The sequence below is a fragment of the Rhipicephalus microplus genome, chromosome X (assembly GCF_043290135.1).
Source record: "Rhipicephalus microplus isolate Deutch F79 chromosome X, USDA_Rmic, whole genome shotgun sequence".
In the NCBI taxonomy this organism is placed as follows: domain Eukaryota; kingdom Metazoa; phylum Arthropoda; class Arachnida; order Ixodida; family Ixodidae; genus Rhipicephalus; species Rhipicephalus microplus.
The window spans coordinates 38397533-38419129 of record NC_134710.1 but is presented as its reverse complement, the minus strand read 5'-3'; the positions used below and the strand labels follow the sequence as shown (position 1 = coordinate 38419129).

The following is a 21597-nucleotide window of genomic DNA, read 5'->3' as shown; positions in this document are numbered from 1 at the left end:
TCCAGTGACAAAAAGCCCAACAGACACTCAACATGAGATGTGAAAGGAAGACAAACACGACCTTGACACTAACACTAATAGAAAGTTTGATAGAATGGCGCACAGATATATAAAAAGAATTAAACTTTATATCGCATTTATAGTTTAAAAAGCAAAGTATAATATTATAGCCTATCTCTTTGGCCTTCAGCACAACAGCTGGTCTAACAATACACTCTTCACTAAATTGGTTAGCCAAAAAAAAGGGCCTCTTCAATTTCCAAAACATCAGTTCTTTAGATATATTCGTCAAATTTCAATAAAAGTTTTGGTTGGTAGTGTGAATGCTGTGTTTACCTTCTGTGTTTAGTTTGTGTTGCCCTTTTTGTCACAAGATTATGAATAACAAACTAACTCAGTAAACCCTTATTTTGAGAAATTTAAGCCTACATAAAATTCAGAACACTAAGGCACATTATAAGTTGTAGATGCAATAAGCATATTATTTGCAAAATTAAATATATGACAGATAATGTCAATAGTAACAATAATTATAAGAATAACAATACCTTGAACACGGTGTTATGACCTGGAGTTCAATGTCCCAAAACCTTGATATGATTATGAAGAATGCTGCAGTGGAGGGCTCTGAAAATTTTTACCATCTGGTGTTCATAACCTGCACTGACATTGAATTAACATGAGCCACTAACAATTCATCTCCAATGAAATGCAATTGGAGCAGCCAGGATCAAACCTGCGACCTCAGGTTCTGTAGCTGAGCACCAAAACTGCTACACCACCACAGCAGACCGGATCAGCTCGATTCAAAGCACTGTTTCCAGCTATAAATATTCACTGAAATGCTAAGCCCCCCCCCCCCCCCCCCCCGCCGTTTAAACTAGCAGTTATCGCAACATACATCATGTAAAGGACACAACTAGTGGCTTCTGCACAGTATCCAAGAGAAATTTCAGACTATGCTCATTAAAGAAACTGTATTAAGGCACAAATAACAAAAAACAAGCAGCATGACAGAACGCTGCTCATAATTTGTAGGCACTTATATGATTCCTAGAGTACAAACAAGTAAAAACAACATGACACATTCACAAAACTCATGCAGAAGTGCTGCTTGCGATACTTGCAGCACCTGGGGACAACTTTTCATGAGCAGGCAGCAAGGTGACCACGACCGGTGAGTCCATCACAGCACCGTTGCAAGACTGAAAGGTATATTTACAAATTAAGAATGTAAACATACTCGTGTGTAATATAATGCAGGGTATAAGTATGCTGCAATGACCTAACGTGGCAAGTGAAACTTCAGTTTACACCAAACCTTTCTTTCTACTCATTATACAATTCAAACTTTTTTTATTTTTGCTTCCAAAACTCCATGAAATCTCACTAATGTCAGGAAACAACAACAAAAATTTGTTGCAAACAAAGGCAGCTCAGTGCAGCACCCAAGATTAAAAACAAGGCTAGCACATGTGTGGCGTTACCTATCCCCTATGTAACAGAAAAGCATGAAATATAGACAAACATCACTTCAAAGTATACTATTACTCAGAGGAAAAAAAGAAACTAATGTGGTAAGCCACTGGCCGAGTTAGGTGTGTGCCGCATCTGGCTTTGTCTTAAAATTTCAAGGATTTTATGGAATAATGTTTAAAAGTGCTGCACGCAATGCTTTGACCCGTATCACTCTTTAAAAACATACACAAAGCTTGAATATGTATCAGATTTTGCCATGTAATGGATAACATTATTCGCACAAGCTTTCTGTAAGAACCAACAGGATCCTGTTATTACTTTGTATAACAATATTTTGCTGCAGCATTGCTCAAAATATTTTTGTACTAAATATGTTGCACTGATATGTTCACGAATCAAACTTTATTCAACTGATCACTATTAATGGTCCCTATTAAGAATGCAGCTTGAAAAATCTTACCTATGCAGACATAGTGCTAAATTAATGCACAGACATGTAAGGTACTCGCAGATTCAAACCAGACATCAAGTTATATAGTACTATAAAGGCTGGCATGCGCAATTTCTCGAGATAATAACGCCATGTCGCACCAAATTTAGTGTCTAAAGGCAATGTTGGCTCTGATCTACGCAGTTGAGTCATAACTGTGCCTATAGTGTAACCCGAACTGAAAATGGTGGAAAAGTGAGCATGTGCCTTACTTTGCCCTAAATTCTCCTGTTTCTATCCATGAGTACTACACTGTACACTACACAGAAAGTCAACCAAAGTGTCCCCTCTCACTAGTTACGAAACAAAAAAGTTATGGCTTCCCTGAGAGTATGAAGTGCACTATACATACGTCATCAGCAAATACAGTTCTGATATATTTATAGTATGGTTCAAGTAAAATTTACATTCAAGATCTTGCACTTACCTGACCACATAGAATAGGAAGTGCCTTTGATATTTCAGATGCTAAAAGCAGGAAATTCTGGGCAAATGGTGCAACAGTCATGTTGGCCTGAAATGCACAATGCCACTTTTGTTGATACTACTTTTAGTTTCAGACCTAATTACATGAAGTATACTTCATGTAAAAATGTTCTATAAGAACATATAAACAACTATTTCACTAATTACAATAAAATTTTCATGTAGCTATATTCAAAATTTTAGGAGAGTTGTGTTTCTTCACTGCATTAGTCTATTTCATGCAACCCGTTCCTTTTATAGTAAAGAAGGAACACCAACTACAAAAAATTTTATGGTGAACAAGGCTCTTGTCACAGGAGACGAGACGTTTTAGCCTTATATAGTCACTGTTACTCTTTTACTTTTTATAATGCTGCTTCCCAACCAGATGGGTTTTTCATCATAACTTCGACTTCATTTAGGTGCTTTAATATTTAATGAAGTTTTTCTATCCCATACTGCTTTTCACAAACAAGGTAAACTGTAAGGCTAGTACCAAGCAGACTGTGGTGTCAAGGACAGTTTCAAATAGCTCATCATAAGCCAAAGCATAAATATGCTCATAAAGAGTGACGAGAGCCTCGGAAATTTTCATTTACTTTACTGTAAAAAAAACACACACACACACAGGAGCTTGACCTAATGAATGTGCTTGTGGTTAAGTTCAGCATGGACACACAACTTTGGCATACTGGCATAGTCAGCATGACATTTAAACTATGTGATGGGGTAAACGATATCAGACTTCAAGCTAACGTGATAGCCTGCACCACTCAATTTCACTTCAGCACTCACCACAGGTTTATCCTTTCCAAGATCCAAAAACAGCTGCATCTGACGAGCCGTGAACTCAATGTCATTTTGCGCTTTTTCCACACCCAGAAGCAACCTGAAAGAGCAGTCACACAGTACCATACAGTGGCTTAGTCTTAAGGGATGAGAATTTGGCCTGCAACAGTAACTGAACCACTCAAAATAAATAAAAATAAAAGACTAAAGCTATCTTGTTTCAGGGAAGCTAAATTTTGAACAACAAAATGCATTAAAAAAAAGATTTTGAAAAAACTCGGAGCCATTCCACTCTGTGAAGGTGGGTGACCAGGGGAGCTGACAGGGAGTTGTCTAAGGGATATGCAAGAGCAAAGTTTCATTGTAGGATGCAGTGCATCCCAGAGCACTCTTTTTGGATGGCATCGATGTCTTCTTTGCAACACTTGTCAACATTCTCACCAGCCTCTTAAAAGGCACATAAAAAAATGCATGCTAGGCATGACATTGCTTAAAGGATCAACTTTCCTGATGTGCTCAATTGCCCATGTTGGCATCATATCTTGTCCTGCAGAGGGTTTTTATAACCACCAAAACAAAAATCACCGAAGCTTCGTAAAAAGTGTTCACTTTTTACGTATGCTTTGCACCACACACATATTGTTCAAAAAAATTTTTTGCCTGTAGGCAAGGGTGTTTGGCCCAGTAGTCAAGGCACTCGCTCTGAGAGCATGGTGGCTCAGGGTAAATCCCACCTTGCCAAGAAAATTCGTTTTATTTTATTGATTTATTTTTGTATTCCCTACATGTTTTTTTTTTTTTCAGTGCATTAGTTTCTTCTGCTACAACATAGAGGGCACCAGAGGTCCCACTTTAATGCTTCAAAATACACCACTACTCCCTAGGTGGTGCTGGGGTTTTCGGTCTACACATGCAGCAATCTCCTGAAAATCAAGCATATAACAGCTCCACAGTAAAAAAAAACAAAAAAGCAATGAAACTGCATGGCAGTACACCAAGATGCAGTGCATAACAGTTTCGATGTGAAGGCTCATCAAAAAAAAAACAAAAAAACAAATTGTACACTTCAAGAGAGAGCAAGCTTCTGCCTTTAATTATGAACCGCAACCTATCGCTTAATTTGGCTTCCCCTCACTTCCTTCTATAGACAGTGCCTTAAAAATTGTGTTACTGCATAATGTAGCCTTTTTTTTGTGCATCTCGGTGCAAGTTTTAATGCAATCTTTTCAAACTAGTTTTTTGTGAGTCATCCGATAAACATGCTTACACACCTGGTTCTGTTGTTCATGGAGGTCTTTACATGAGAACACACATTCGCCACTTCTGATGCCAACTTGTGTCCGAGATAAGCCAGTTGTGCGAGAGAGTCAGAACTGCACAGCTACAACAACAAAAAAGACCATTTAAACACTTCTATAAAAACCAAAAATGTAACATTTTGGAATGAATTCTTATATGTTATATGCATGAGCTATTTAAAGGGGTTATGCACTATTTTTCCAAGTAATTAACAACTTACCTCAGTATTGGTGTTTATTACCTCACAAATTGATCACAAAAATGTTTCTTTGAAAAAGCTGAAGGGGTTGGTTGCGTGCCTTAAACACTTTTTCTATTCTTTTCTCTAGTCCTGACAAGTGCACTGAATCCTGACAATGGAGGAAGAGGTTACGACGACACACCTCACGGTCTTGACCGCATGTGATGAACATGAGCACTCTTTCCCATTGTGCTTTCTGTAAGTGTGGCTACATTTTGTGGCTTAAGCCTAATCCCACATAAAAATAAAACTAAGCCCACGTGGCAACAACCACCTGAATTATTGATAGGGCAGCGTTTTCACCCAAGAAATATCGCCGAAGAATGAGGGTGGGCAGGAGCACTTACAGCAGGCATCGCCAAAAGCGAAAAGTGTACAACCATTGCGTTTTACCTGCACCAGCGTATGGTGCATACATAAATTTGAGGAATAACAAAGAAACTCAAAAAGTTAAGGACCATGCATTGTGCAATGGAATAAAAATAGTGGATATAATAGTAAGAGATAGGATGAGAGCAGAGTCTGTAAAAGAATAGACAGGTGTAGCTGATACTGACATTAGGAAGAAAAATTAACCTCAGCTGCTAACGCAATGTGCAGGGCACATGACCAATGTAAATTAGAGTGACATAGATGGGTACCAAGGGATAAAAGATGCAGCCAAAGATGTCAAGAGTCAAGTAGATTGATGAAATTAAGGAATTAATTGGCACCGAATGGAACCAGTTCGCGCAGGGTACGGTATTGAAGATCATTGAGGCTGCAAGATCATTGAGGTTGCTGTTTGGCTACAACAGGCTGCATCAGTGCAGCGTGTTGTAGCCAAACAGCAATACAAGCAACAACTAGCTATAGCTGCAATGTTTTGGCAAGCTCCAATTGAATGACCCAACAGATTCCTACAGCTGCATTGCCTTTTTATAATGGAATTATTGGGGCTTATCTCGACAGTTTTGTCGTACAGGACATCACATTTTCCAAAGCAGGAAGTCATAAATCTAGTGAGTGCGTGTAAACATGATCATTCTGATTGAGCAAACTCTCGCTGCCCACAGTATTCTGATTTCAAGAAAAGAAGAAAACTGCATGATATTTTTTTATTTTTCTTTAAATGGTTTAAATGCAATTTAAGCTTCTCTTTATGATGTAATGCAAACTTGCCAAGACGCAGAAATCAGTTTGGGAAAGCTCACCAAACCTATAGAAAAGAAGTTTTTCTCTGCTATCATAGGTGAATAAAAACACTAACTATGATGTAGTGTGTGCACGTGGCATGATGTAGTCATGTTGGCAAAGCATCACCCTCTAGAGTCCAGTGGCTTCCCAACCGCAAACACAGCCATTGCCTGTGTTTGCAGTTGTTGGTACGCTCACACATCACCCGTCTTCAATTAGCTCCGGTAACGTTTCGCATCAGACGCGCAGAGCCATGTCGGCCTTGAGTGCCCAGGGACCTATTATGCAAGCTGTTTCACAGGTTCCCGACAGACAGTGCAACGTGTTTTCACTACTGCAGATGGGAATTTCTCTCTGCGCTGGTCTCGCTGTGTATCGGAATAGGTTTGACTAGGAGGAGCCCACCTTAGGCTTGGCATGACACCACCAGCTTCACGCAATTAAACATAACCCCCTCACGTACATACATGGCATGTTGTAAAAGTTAAGAGATTATAAAAGAGCATTAACAGGTATGAGAAAGCCACGTCACTTTTGACTACAAGGTTAAATTATGTAACTCTGAAAACAATGAAAATGCTGCAATAGTCATGTGTGTAGGCTATCATAACACAAATGCCATAAACTGTGTAGTAACATGGTGTGTGGTCCACTTTTGTGCTTTATAAGAAGTAGCCCGCATGCGGCAGGGAAGACTGCTATCCTCCCAGCAGACAAGGCAGACAATCGTGCTGTTTTTCGTTCTTTTTCTACTTCACAAATAAATTGTTGGTCTTCACTTCTTGTGGCCTTTGTCTGCCCTGCATTAACTATGGATGAGACGCAGAAAGGCAAAACCTCACAACGTAAAGCCTGAAGAGTGACAGAGACTACCAGCCCCTACCCCATCCCAGGAACTGACAATGACTCCCAGAGGCTAGCTATAAATAATTGATATCAAGAAAGTAAATAATGCAGCATTGAAGAAAAGTCTGGCAGAACAATAGCTGCATACTTCACTGCAAGAAGTCTGCATAAAATATTGAAGAACATTGAATTTTAAGGGCAAAGCTCCTTAAGGCATGGGTCTGTACATCCTCCGATGTTGTACGTAGCCACAGGTGACACATACCTGTGCCACAGTGGATGTGAGATGGTGGTACTTGGAATTTTCACTAGATGGATGCACAGACGGATGCATGGACGAACGGACAGACAGACTAGCAGACGGACGAACGGATGGACGGACGCATGGAGCGGGTATGTGCCAAAGAGGTTGTGCGATGGCCGTACTTGGAGTGTTCACTAGATGGACACACGGGCGGACGGACAGACGGATAGACAGGCTCACAAATGGATGCAAAACAGACAGACAGACGGACGCATGGATGGTCACGCAGACTGAAGCAAGAACGAACAGACGAATGGAAGCACGGACGGGCTGATGGACGCTTTATTCCACTCATCATCATTCACTCCGTGGATATGCTGTGGTTTTTTTTGTGCCAATGCCTTGGCATAAGAAAAGCAAGGAAAAGGTAAGGTTGACCTTGAACTCCAGTTTTTTAGGAGTATACCAACATAGAATGAACAAACACTCATCTATGGTGTTTCCAACAAAGTTTATGAGTTAAAATATGTTAATGATAGGTACCAACCTCTTCCTCAGCCTCCAAGATGGCCTTAACAAGAAGCTGTACTTCATGAATGAGTGCATATATTGTGCTGTTGTTCTGGAGCCAGTTCCTGGAGCTCATATTTCCAACACACAGGCTCCTCTGGAACAGGTCAAGAGACATGGATAAAAGAGACACAACATAAGGCAAGACTGACGTACACACAGGCTGAGAGGTAGACTTACATCAGAGCACCAGAGGGAGCGACTGAGTGCCTCACGCCAGCCAGTTTTTGTAAAAATATTTGATCTGTAATTGACATTCACGTGGGCCCTTGGTACTCGAGACCTTGCTGGGCGCTTAGGCCTGCAAAAAGTAAAAAAAAAATGCACACATGTGAACATATAAAAGTTTGGTTCAAAAACAGAGAAGAACATTGCCAATGTCCAAGGGAAATAGTATTATAAGAAATTATTAATAACACCATTCGATGACATCCACATACACGTCAACTGCCCTGTGCCAGCAACTGTAGTTTCTCACATCAACCTAAATTTGCACTTGTAGGATATTTTGAGATTGCAATTACTAACCAGCCTTTTAATTGAAACAAAATAAACTACAATATACTCTCATTATGAAACACAGTAAGATGCTAAAATATATTTACAAAAGTACTTACGATATTTATACAATTGTGTAAAACATCAATTATCAAGGGCCAGTGAACAGCTGGCATCACGTGCCAGCTGGCAAAGAAAGTGTTCCAAAATCACTTTCATGGCTACAAGCAGTGCTCACTAACACTCTTCAGGGTTTTCATGCTCATAAATACCCGATAAAGAGGACAAGAGGAGACCCACTGCAATAGCTTAGTGGTAGAACAATGGGCACATTATCCGAAGGTTGCACACTCAGAACCTGCCGGCTGCAAGTTGTTCGTCCACTTTATTTTCTTCACATTTGTATCACAATCACTACAACACATTTAAAACAGTATAATTACATCACCTATACTTTTATTAGCTTCATTAATGGAAGGTTTTCATTAAGGTTATACTAAAACAAAAAAGAAACGAGCCCTCAAAATTCCCTTCTTTCGTAAATTACGCCTTGTGGCACCATCACACGAAGACTTGCACTTCCGAATAACTACGGTGACTTCAACACAGCATGAACATCAGGGGAAGCCGAACTACAGGAGACCCAAGAGACATGCAAGGCAAACAACCTTTGGGGACATGAAACTATCGAGCATCTCTGTATGACGCATTCCCCAATTACATGCTTATTATGCATTGCCCACATGCACACAGTTCTACTGCCAAACTGTTTTCTACTTTTGCACTGTGACTGTAAGTTGTAGCAGTTTACAAGACTGAAGTACACAAAACACAAAAAGCAGCTTTTCAGCTTTTTCTTTATTATATGACAGCCTTAAAAGCTTCTAAAACTATCTACAAAATTTTTTTACCATAATATTAAAGCAATTCACCTAAAAGTCATTCTTTAGCAAATTTCAGCCAAGGAAATTCAACTAGAATATGCGTAGATTGATTGAAAACAGGTAACAAGTGCACAAGAACATTTTCCATACACAGCTAAGTATGAACTTACAAAGACATTGTATGCCCAAACTCCTCAGCAGGAAATGTAGCACCACCACTATCCTTTGGAGGACTGCACGAAATAGAGAAAAAAAAAGACCACAACTACAAATGCTTATCGAAACAATGTGCTTGATTCCTTTGACTTTCATGATTACCCACTCCAAATCTTCTGCTTCTTAAAAATGTACAATAAACAATGGCACTTGATACATTTTCAAAGATGATACACTAAGAAATTTTCATGAGAGCTGAAGTCGTTCAGGGATTAACAACTATAACACGTTATATATATATATAAGAGATTGATTGATTGATATGTGGGGTTTAACGTCCCAAAACCACCATATCATTATGAGAGATGCCGTAGTGAAGGGCTCCGGAAATTTTGACCACCTGTGGTTCTTTAACGTGCACCCAAATCTGAGCACATGGGCCTACAACATTTCTGCCTCCATCGTAAATGCAGCCGCCGCAGCCAAAATTCGATCCCGCAACCTGCGGGTCAGCAGCCGAGTACCTTAGCCACTAGACCACCGCGACGGGGCATATATAAATGAGATCTAACAGACAAAAATGCCAAGGAAAGTATAGGGGAAGTTATTAACACGAATTGTAATGTAAATATCAAGAAAGAAAAGTGGGTGAAAAGATAACTTGCCGTGGCCAGGAATAAGTTCAGATAACTTGCCGTGGACTGGTAATAAGTTCACGTGCTATGTGACGCCTCACAGGCTCATAAAGAGTGTGCCACACTCGCCGCCATGGCTACTGGTGGCGCTGACTGACACTTCCACGTTTAAATTCCCATATATACCCAATAAAGTGACTGGGGGGATAGCTGCCGTGGTAGCTCAGTGATAGAGCACTGAATGCGTTATCCGAAGGTCGCAGGCTCGGTTCCTGCCCATGGCAAGTTATCTTTTCACCCACTTTTCTTTCTTGATATTTACATTACAATATTTACATTACAACTCGGTCAAACTTCCCCTATACTTTCCTTGGCATCTTTGTCTGTTAGATCTCATTTTTTTCTGTCAAAACACGGAATTGAGAGCCCTTATGTATACACTTCTTTCCCTCATATATATATATATATATATATATATATATATATATATATATATATATATATATATATATATATATATATATATATATATATATATATATATTATGCTTGTTTGGTGTTTTACGTTACAAACGTAAACGTGTTGCGCTTATTGGCTTGATTGGTGATATCAAAGTGCATTTTGATGTCCGTATATTGTAAGAATTTTCTGTTGCTCTGTATAAATTTTACCGTCGATTTGTATCGACAAACCGAGGGTCCCACTAAAGTCTCTGGCTCTGGGACCCTCATCTGTATATCTTAGATTTTGTACCTTGTTTTTGGAAATAATAAAACTTGAAACTTGAAACCACAATCACATAATAAGGCACACCTTAGTAGAGAAATTTCTTAGTTTCTTAGTAATATTGACAACTTGGGTTAAGTGCATGTAAGCATGAGTACTACAAGCAAGTTTTTTTTCCTATAATGCAGCCACCATGGCAAGCATTGAACCCGCTACCTTGAGCAAAGCAGTTCACCGCTCATAGCCACTAGGCTACCACAGTACACAGCCAAAGGCTTACCACAGAGCTCACCAACCAAAGTCTTAAAAAAAAGAGTAAATCATAAACAATCAGTGAATAATTTCTATATATAGAAACTGCAACTAAAGAAAGAGTTTCCCTTTACATGCTGAGCTTTTCAGAAAAGAAGTGAATGCTCAAGGACACAGGGTGAAAGTACTAACATAACTGCAGATTGAGCCACAGGAGCATAGCAAAATTGCAAAAAGAAATGCAAAGAGATCTTACGCATACATGTGCTAGTTCAAATAAGCACTCTTTTCAGATTCATGCTAGACAAAACACAAAAAATGCACACAGCTGCAATATTTAACCGCATGGAGTTTAAAATGCAAACTCTGAAAGAAAATTAGAACTTGAAACAGCCAACGATTGAGGCAGAAGAGTGATACTTGTGAGAATCAAGAGTGCCTAACCCCTTTCTGCCTGCCTTGTTCCACAGCTAGTACATAGTGCGAGCTCCATGAGGCCAGATTGGCGGAAATAGCCATTAAACGACAGCATTTCAGTCATAAACTATACACAAGCCATGCTTCTACCTCCCTGGTGTCGCATATCACACTAGCTCCACCACTCTGTCATGCCAGTCCTCACTGGCCCCTTTCAGGCTTCCTCTCAACAAAAGCTCGCTTCCGTCTGCCACTTAGTCGTTGCACGAGGGATGATCAGACGCCTGCTACAAGAGTACATATCACGCGCGGAATCGATAGGCAAGTTCTGGTTCACAGGCTTAGCAGTCCCCTTTGTATGGTAACTGTAGCACCCAGGGAAGTCTACTTGATCAGTATTGTAGAGTTACCGTGTACGCACTGTGCTGCATCTTGGGTTAATAAACCTGTCCCGAGTGTCTTTTCTGTGTGGTGTCGGAGAGTAAACGAACTTGGCGGTAGTGCCTTTTTGCACAGCTGCGGTAGAGCAACATCGCATCCCTTCCCAGTCATGCTCGTATGGTAAGCTTCCTGCAACCCTATCCTCACAAGTTTGCCCAGCTCTCTCAAACACACAACATTCGGTGACAGGTACACCCCAACAGCCACTCCAATTATGCCACAGAAAACACTCTTCACTGCCGTATTCAAGTTTGCAAACCATTGATGAGCCATGATGGGAGAAAAAAAAATACAAGGATAATAGGGGGAAGTTTCTGTTCTGATGACTACGAAATTGAAAGTAACGTAAAAAAACATGCAATAATTTCAGGGGTATCAAACTACCAGTACAAATAGAAGAAAAGTAAAACTGTCATCTGCTCAACTGTACATGGTTTCATGCTACACTTAAGAGGATAGCAATTTACCTAACTTCACATAACATACTAGCAGAACTGATTTTTCATATTTTCTGAACTGTTAGGGACTCCAACAGAACACTAAACATGAAAAATGAGACTGCACTGATGTTCACAACAAGTTAACACAAAAGACCAGAATATACAAAAAAGCCACCAGTTATTATAATAAGGGCAGAAAAAAGCAGAGTTGTATGTCTAACTAGACAATAAGACTGAACCGAAAATATTTGCTCAAAAAGCCGGGACTGCACTGCAAAAATTGAGGTAGATGGTAACCCTACTTGCATTACATTGGTGGTCATGTCCCATTTGCACAAACACAGCGATTACCCAGTGAAACAACCCAATCCGTAGAAGTTTGCCTGAATGCACTAGGAGTTCACAATTCTTTTCCTCACAAAACAAGGACTTACTGATGCACCAATCACAACTGAAAGCACCAACAACTGACTGTAGTTACAGTTTTACTAGCAAGAAAGTTCTCAAACGTGAAAATTTGCATTATGATCAATGTTCTTTTGTTACTACAACATATAAAGCAAAAATTGCAACAGTCATACAAAAGTCTCGCACCTGGCTTCTGTAGCAGGTGAGTTCGTGCTCTCACATGATTGCAACTCCATTTCCTTCAATATTGCTGCAAGGAAAAAACAAACAATATAACCTACTTTCTTTAAGTTCACACAAACACCTACTACCTATCCATAAATTTCAGAAGTCATAATATGCTAGACAACTAGATTGCAGTTATAAGGTAATTGCCACTGCTATGCATTCCTCAATTCACTTATAATGAACATGAAACTAAATTTATAAACTCCGGTGAACCATATTGGATAATTTAAGAAATTTAACAAGTCCACAAAGAAAAGTGTTGCATTTTCTTACAGCTCACGCACATTTAGCAACTTCCCTCTGAAAATCTGCTTCAAAAGACATTTCATACTTGTTTTAGAGCTTATTACCTGTTATCTCAAGGTCTAGGGACTTCTCGCGTGCCACAGGATACTTGCTAACCATTGGTGTGGTAAGTCCAGTCAGCAAACAACCTAGGAGAAATTTTTCGTAAGATTGTTCAGTACGGCATCTAACAAATATCTGTTAAGTAAGCTGGGCGCTACTGTGGTACACTCACTTGGAATATGTGATGGTGTCTCAGAAACAACATCCAAGTGCCTAGTAATTTCTTCGTAAACAGCATTCACACAGCCACGAACAACCTTGGCCACTTTGATTCTGTTCTCAGACACTGCTCGTTGTAATGATCGCCGGGCTAAGGAAAAAAAAATCTTGCCTTTGAATTGGCTATCATAAACCACCTTAGCCAGGGTTACGTAAAATTGGTAATATGCAACCCATGAATGAATAAAATACCATAATTTTATGCACGTAAAAGTAGAGTGAAGTAAAAAAAATTCGGCCTCAAAGCTCGTAACTGAGTACATAATGTTAGTCTCATGACTTGAAGAGCTCCAAATATTTTCATGAAAAATTTAATTGAAGTACATTATTATGTCATGGCATACTATTTACTCACCATTTGGAAAAGACATTGCAAGTTCCAGGAATAAGGACAATGTGTCCAGGGCATAGCATTTACCACAAGAAATAATGCTCATAATTATGCATACCTTATCTACAATTACTAATATAAAATTACTAATTACACAATCATGCAGATATGAAACAGGGGGCATTATTGAATGTGACTCTTTTGTAGATCCCACAAATGTCTTCTCTAGTTTCAAAGTACACACACGCTTCTATATTTGAATCAGTGGTCCAGTTCATAGCCCTAAATTAATGGCACTTCCTGGACAGCATCATGAAATCAATTCCATATGAAATGAATCACAGCAGTACGAAAATGGAAAAAAAATACAAGCTGCGTAAGGTTCGCAGCAAGTTGAATCTTAAAAACTTCAGTGCTCTTAAAGTACCTTCCCTCTAAAAGTGGCATGTAACAGAATAAAAAGCATTAAAACAATGTCATTGCAACTGCAGAATTAGATTTTTTATTTGATGATAAAATTGTCATATCAAAATTAATTTAATGATAGCCATGGGCAATTCTCAGTGAGAATTTCGACATAGGTAGAAACTGCACAAAAAATTTGGTATTAGGATAAGGCACGAAAAACAGATGACATTCACAGTTCACCTAGCTGTGTTAAAAACAGGTATAGTATTTTTACATACATATGTCTCAGTTAGCCTAGAGATTTTTTTCGCTACTACATATGACAATCAGTAGTCCTAAGCATATTTACCACAAGCAACAGCACACTGATGTTATACAACTAGCTGAATGTGAGCATATTAAATTGCACATAGGCGGCTGCTCTTAGGCTTACAGATGGCAAGCACTGAAGAGCCAGAGAGTGCAGCCACATGCCCAAGTGCTCCAAAAATGTGCAACCAACCCCCGCCCAGCCATGCATATAACACAAATCAGATTCAGAGTTTACAATCTATTAGGGCACAGAACTCCTATAAGCTCAACCTCAGTAGAGATGGCCTTTAATAATGAAAATGGGCAAATATTGGGCACCTCAAATATTTGAACGAATATTACAGCTCTTGAATTTACTAGGACACAAATTTAGATTATTCAAAATTTCAAACTATTCAAAATAAACAAATTTAGTATGTATTTTTAGAGTGCATTTAGCCTCTCTGTAAAGCTTGTTTAACTACAACTTGGGCATGCTATGCCGTGAAACTGCCAATCCAAAAAGAGTTCGTACTGCCACGAAGCCACACTATAAGACTAAATGTACACCGTCAACCTTTATGAAAGGGAACGCCTGAGAGCGTGGTGCGCTATATGGTGGCTGCCTACAGCATCATCCATGGACATTGCCAGTGCGCTGTCAGAGTGGGAGCATAATCTAGCAGCGTTTGCCCACTAGCCATGATTCGGTATCTCGTTCACCAATATGAAATGCCACAAACGCAGGTGCGTTTTCCATAGCTGTTAGTTGATGGTGCTGTAGGCAGCCACCGCAGAGGGCAGGCCACACACTTGCGTGTTCTCTTTCATAAAAGAAGACGGTGTACATTTTACCACCAGCTGGGTTGACTATTATTAAAAGTTTACAAGCTTGTTATACAAGCTTATGTGTGCTAAGTATAAAATTCAAAAACAAAGTATTTTACCAGTTGTAACTTGTACCCTTTTGCTAGACAAATTTTGTTATTATTCAAAGTTGCTTTCAATTTACTTCGAACTAAATAATGACATTCACACATGCCTAGTTCCAATTCTTAAAAGTGTGGTGCAAATTAGTCGAGTCGCAACAAAAATGCAAATTTTTCTCAATAATATACTATACACCCTACTTAAACTATTTCATTCAGAAGTATTCAGCCAAATCACTATTCACAATAAATTCGCTTTGAACCTCATCCCTACAGCCTGCCAGTCTCCAGGAAATATCCATTCTAAGCTTGATTAGCAGTTAGCACATTACACATGTAGTAGTGCATATACAAGCACCAAGTTTTGTGCAGTCTGTATGCAACAACGGGAATTCATTTGTACACAGTTGGCATTCATACTTTTATATCAGATTATTGCAAGCTTAAGTAAAGGACCCGTGCTAGTGTATCACTCTTCTGGTCTTGTTCAAGATACAAAATTTGCTTTCACAAAATGCTAGCACTACTACCACACACAACTAGCAGCATGCGATTCTACAGAAGTGCTAGAATGAAAGTGTGCTCCAATTTCAAGTGGCTTACAATAGAGCTTGGCTTTGCCTTGACAACAACATGTATGAAGTAAGTGCTCCTGTTTTTATCAGGTTAATTGCTTATGTACAAGGGCACTCCTTCGCACTAAAAAGCACTCCTCTGACAACCACTGCTCATTTCAACCACATGTTTTCATGCATCATACCCTTTCATCAAGAACTCAGCACTAAATACAGTTTCTGCATGAATTCTAGTAAACGTAAACTAACAGCAGCATGAAGAATGCGCAGTGTAGTACACAGCTTCCGAAAAAAAATTATGAATAAAACTTATAGTACGTACCCGTCCTTAAATTCTTCAAGGCAACCTCAACTTTTTCTGGCACGGTGCTACCTTCAAATGCCACTGATGCCAGATCTGGCACTGCCTTTATTCTCATGCAGATTACACTGATGACACTGGCTGATCCTTGGTTATCCAATGGACTGTCACTCAAGCAAGCGATGCTTCTTTTTAGTGAGGCATCTGAAGCATATATGCGAGACAACCAATAAAATGCCTACCAAGCTGTTCACACTAAGTGCTATATTCAGAAAGACATACAGCTAGAGTAGTGCAAAACGTTATGTTCCTAGGAAAAGTTCTTGATTTTCCTTCATAACAAAAAAAAAACACAACTTGCATGGAGACTACATATGTCGTATCAAACATGGCATAAGATTTGCCAAGTACAAAAAAAAAAAAAAAGATTTTGTATACAGTATTCCTCTCACATGTCGAACAAAATACATTGGGCAGACATGTCTATACCCAAACGTGTGCCTTTGCAAACAACACAGTTCACTAAAAGAGGCACTATGCTCTCAATTAGCAATGCACTGCTAGGAGTGCATGTGCCGGTCAAAACTTTGTGACACAGTCATCACTGACAAGCACAAGAAGTGAAGAATAAGACAAATATTTGAAGCTTTTCACATTAAGAAGAGGAAGACAGGCGTGTCTGCCAGCCATCTGTACTGCTGTCAGATTCTGAATTTGCTTTTTTGGATGTGACAAGATTGATTTCTTTTCTTGATATTTAACAGTTTCAGATGCTCATTTTTGTATTAGGCAATCGCTCATTCTTACTGCCGTTTATTGATTCACAATTATTTTAGATAACAACGATGGTTTGAAGTGACATACATTTATGTGGTGCGTATATAGGATCATTCTTCCCCAAACAAAAATTTTCATTTGTAGTAAGCCCTCCGTCCTGTGTTCTTTCTTAGTCTCCGTGCTAGTTGCGCTTTCTTCATTATGAAACTATACCGATATGCCCAGTGGGTAGTTAACTTGATTGCTCTTACTTTGGCCAAACAGTTCTCTCCTGCAAGCCTATATTCAGTTTTACCTATCTAAATGAAGATTGTGATATTTACAGAAAAAAGTCCAATAAAAAATTGTTAAAAAAAACTTCAGGTAAGGTCTTCCTTGTTGTAATAATAAAACAACAGAAAATTAACAAACTAGAAAGGCACAAAACGGTGGGATATCAGAAGGCACATAATCTATACAATAGATAGTAGATTCCAGCCGTACAATAAAAGCATTTGCACACCCAAAACCAGCCAGCATTTCCTTGTCCATTACAGATTGTACCAGCTGAAAAAAATTCTACACATCTGTTCACAAGCCATTCTCACCTTTTTCTCTCTCTCTCTCTCTCTCTCTCTCTCTCTCTCTCTCTCTCTCTCTCTCTCTCTCTCTCTCTCTCCTTTTTTTTGTGAACTTGTTTTTTGGTGGAAACTTATTGTTCTTGTCTAAGTGACCTAACTGAGCAACATTTTAATTTTAACGATATGTTATATAACCCAGCCAAACTGACGATGTGCATGACAAGACAGAGAAGTGGTGAAACTGATTGATATGTGGGGTTTAACGTCCCAATATCACCATATGATTATGACAGACGCCATAGTAGAGGGCTTCGGAAATTTTGATCACCTGAGGTTCTTTAACGTGTGCCCAAATCTGAGCACACGGGCCTACAACATTTACTACGCCTCTATCAGAAATGCAGCTGCCACAGCCGGGATTCGATCCAGCGACTTGCGGATTAGCAGCTGAGTACCTTAGCCACTAGACCACCGTGGCGGGGCAAAGTGTTGCCACTATCAAACTAGTAAATTTTACAAATATTTTAATACTTCAAGTGGTATTGTCCCATAAGTGAATTGGTAAAGCTATAAAAATTACAACACTGAGATTTTTTTTTTCGTTGTTGCAATGCAGCAAAATTTAGGAGGAACAAATGAACTATAGAAAAGCTAAATAATCTTCTATGCTGGCAGATTACCTGGGCAAAAAAATTTTAAAGCATCCAAGGGCCTGTCTCTAAAAATGCCTTGGTATTGAAGATTCAAAAAAAAAAAGAAACTTAGTTCAATTACAAGCCTAAACAACTGTGATCTGCTGGGTTCTTCATCAACACTGAATCATGGCTCAGTCTGGATGTGATCCTGGCAGACTTCTTATTCCTAGAGCCAGCTTTAACCCCCACAAGGACATTTAATGAGGCAATAAAGAGAAAATGATATTTTTTATGTATGTAAACCACTATTTCACAGTATCAAAATTACCACACTTGAAACGAGATGTTTGGTAAGCAAGAAAACATGCGAAAATAAAATGCAGGTAGCAGAACCACCTTGAAAATTCTGCACCAATTGCAGTGGCACCATAGATTTCGATGTGCATAGTACTACGACACATGCAGTTCTTGCTCAGTAAACATGAAGAACATCGCCCTCTCACACAGGCCAGACATTTAAAGAGCAAAGTTTCAGAAGATTCTGTTGAGACAAAGCTGCCAAAATACAAGAAACACACTTGGAAATTCGTGACGTTATGTACGGAGATTTCAGTACAAAATTTAAAAAAATAAACATTGATGATGAAATTAATGACAGAGTTTTCTGAGTGGATTTTTATCAATCTAAACCAATTCAATGCTTCCCTTTTGTGTCATTTTCAATAAAGTCTATGTCTCTCAAGAGAAGCCTGAAAGGTCACTGCTTTGACAGTTTTCCCACTGTCGCATAGGCTGTCACAGAGCTTCTCAAAGAAATCACGGCAGGTGACTTTCAGGCGCCCTTGCAGTGTCAAAATCATATTGCATACTGTGTATTTATGCCCAAAGAGACTACCATATTTCAAAAAAAATTTTTAAACAACTTTAATCATAGATATTGAAGGGATAAATATTCTTTCACCAAACCTGGCCCGACAAACCATCTATGCTACTAAGTTAATTTAACTCAGTAAGACAATCACAATATATTCCCCTCAAAAGCACAATATGTTCACTAAAACAATGAAACATTCAATTTTGGGCTTCTTATATAAGCTTTTAACTTGAGTGTATATTGATACAAATTCCCCTAGCCATTATAAATACTGTATTCACATGAATAAATATATTCATCTAGAACAATAGCCACACCACTATAGTGAAGGTGAGGCACTCTTGTTTGTGGCAATTGCTGTCAGTTCAAGCCACTAGTAGTTCTGCGAACCATTTTTGTTTCTCAGTGTTTCCAAGAAGGCATTCCTACAAATTGTAAATCTTTCAATTTGCTCCTTTCACTGTGTTGTGAGAGCCTATTGCAGCTCATCCAAGTGTAAAGTGTACACACTAGAATCATGGTAGATTTATGTCAAAAGGCCAACTGTACAACTGCTTACTCTGTTCATTTTTTCCTTTGTGAGACATGCCAACAGAACAATGCATATATAATCAAATTCAGGTTAGGAATGTGCATGAGTTATCCCAAGATTACGCACACTTTACAGATGCCCACAATTAGGCTGGCCACAACTTCGTCAGAATTCGTTCCCACCGACATGGGGTTCAAACATGATCATATCACCAAGATATCTAGTATCCATAATGGCAAAAAAAACAAACAATCATTTGCTATAAACTTTGGAAAACATTCTGCATAGTAAATACAATGTTACCACAAAGCATGCAGCCATCATGAGGCATCAAATTATCCACAGCAGGCACTCACCAAGGCAAACAAAAAAAGCAGTAGGCTCAGTGAGGTGAAGCAGACTCTTGAATAGGCCTTGAACATGAAAGTTCCATGCGGCCTGCATCCTGTCCAGCACATCTGAGAGGCCTTCATCGCTACTACTGACCAGAGACATGACCGCTGCCACCAGCTCGGGGTCTAGCCACTCCATCAGACGCAGGTGTTCCCAGAGTTTGCTGACGGCTGAAATGTCAAAACGGTGGTCGATTTGCCATTTACTAACCCTTTCAGACGCTATGTACACAATTGGACTCACCACTTGTTTTCGCTGCTTGTATCGACTAAGGGCTAAGAAAGAGCGAGGCTTATCAAGACTTGGATAAATTCAACCTCCTGCACAATGAATTTCTTTTCATTCAACTATTTTTGCAGCGTATTATTGCAAATGGTCAATTTGCTAAGAGTCGTTCAACGTACTACTTCCTGCAAGACATGTAAAAAGTATATTTTTCTTAGCTCAGAATGGACATAACCAAAAATGAATTTATCGTTCTGGCCTGAGATTTCATTCTATTTACACCAAAACAGAGCGTCACAAACATCAGGATAAATATATATCTAATTACAATGTATAGTAGAATCAGTAAATGGAAATCTGGAACTGCTGCCTAAATGGAACAACTGCCTTTAGGATTATTGGTTCCACACCTGAATGCTGCACCCCTGTTCATCTTTCAGTAAGCAGAACTCCTGTTGAATGGAACAGACTTTCCTGGTCACTTCAGGTTCTGTTTAGCGAGTCTACTGTAATTAGGATTACTTACTCTAACATACATACATTAAAATATTATGACAATATTTTGTTGCAATAGACTATTGACTTCCTTGAAATGACGTATTGATTTGACACATTTACAAACAGTTCTTCATTACTGGCATCTGAGAGAGTTAAGAGGATTATTGAAAGACATGTTTCCAAACAACAAAGGGATGAACTAGATCAAGCACTTTGGAGCAGAGCTCTCTGAGCAGGACTGGAGTTTAGTTGTGTTGCTCTGAAGAGCCAACTTCATTTAGAAGAACTGTTTGGGCTAGCTTGCGTCCTACAATGATTAGTGGTGCAGCTCAGTACAAGACAGAAATATCAGCAAAACAAAAACGAAAATAGTTCGTAAGTGGTTTGATAATGATTGGTGCTAAACAAAAAGTAACATATTAAATATCAATGTTTAAATTTTCCCATTACTGATTCCATCATCTTAATTATACTTTATGTGCAGTGTTAGACAAAGGCCTCTCAATAATTTCCAGTTTGCCCTGCCACGCATGAGTTGATTCTAATTTGTGCATGCAATTTTGTTAATTACACTCTCACACCTAACCTGCCTTGCTGTCAGCAGCTTCGTCTAATAATGCATTTGGAGCAGGATGGCACAAGAAGACTGAATTGACACAGTGTGGCGTAAATGGCACACGACTTCCACAACTGTGTTATGGCATGAGCTGTATACATGCTCTACCTCACACCACTAGCTTTCACAAGCAACATAGACATCATCCATGTTGCTTGTTTCAAACGTTACTGTAGTATAGTGCGGCGGACGCACCGCATGGAGTACACAAGGCACGACGCTGAAGCGCTGGCTGACACAAGGTACGTAGCAGAAGGTAGCTAAGCAGGAACTCTTTTATTATGTACAATGTTGCGCATATATACACAGGGTAGCGCCCCCTGCGGGCGAAAATACTTTACATGAAGCCGATACTGGCAACCATGAAACTGAAACCGAAACACACCACATCATTCCCCTT

At 39.2% G+C, this 21597-nt stretch overlaps 1 protein-coding gene and 1 long non-coding RNA gene across 6 annotated transcripts in view; one reads left to right on the top strand and one right to left on the bottom strand.

Annotated features, from left to right (window-relative positions):
• LOC119175829 (uncharacterized) overlaps window positions 1–21597 on the bottom strand; it is a 58293-nt gene that overhangs the window by 7643 nt on the left and 29053 nt on the right. For all 4 annotated transcript variants that reach the window (XM_075876252.1, XM_075876254.1, XM_075876256.1 and 1 more), the window contains 13 exons: window positions 19822–20028; window positions 16109–16291; window positions 13206–13343; window positions 13036–13119; window positions 12644–12707; window positions 9152–9214; window positions 7780–7900; window positions 7577–7696; window positions 4495–4604; window positions 3230–3323; window positions 2397–2483; window positions 1133–1205; window positions 549–627 (listed from right to left, as the gene is read on the bottom strand). In XM_075876252.1, coding sequence (XP_075732367.1) covers window positions 549–627; window positions 1133–1205; window positions 2397–2483; window positions 3230–3323; window positions 4495–4604; window positions 7577–7696; window positions 7780–7900; window positions 9152–9214; window positions 12644–12707; window positions 13036–13119; window positions 13206–13343; window positions 16109–16291; window positions 19822–20028 — 1423 coding nt within the window. The remainder of the gene's footprint in view (window positions 1–548; window positions 628–1132; window positions 1206–2396; window positions 2484–3229; window positions 3324–4494; window positions 4605–7576; window positions 7697–7779; window positions 7901–9151; window positions 9215–12643; window positions 12708–13035; window positions 13120–13205; window positions 13344–16108; window positions 16292–19821; window positions 20029–21597) is intronic.
• The window catches only part of LOC142775007 (uncharacterized), a 63997-nt gene that overhangs the window by 21621 nt on the left and 20779 nt on the right, over window positions 1–21597 (top strand). Inside the window, exons 2-3 of one of the 2 annotated variants that reach the window (XR_012886631.1) lie at window positions 1130–1212; window positions 4852–4961. This is a non-coding gene — a long non-coding RNA (uncharacterized LOC142775007). The remainder of the gene's footprint in view (window positions 1–1129; window positions 1213–4851; window positions 4962–21597) is intronic. The other variant, XR_012886630.1, reaches the window with a different exon arrangement.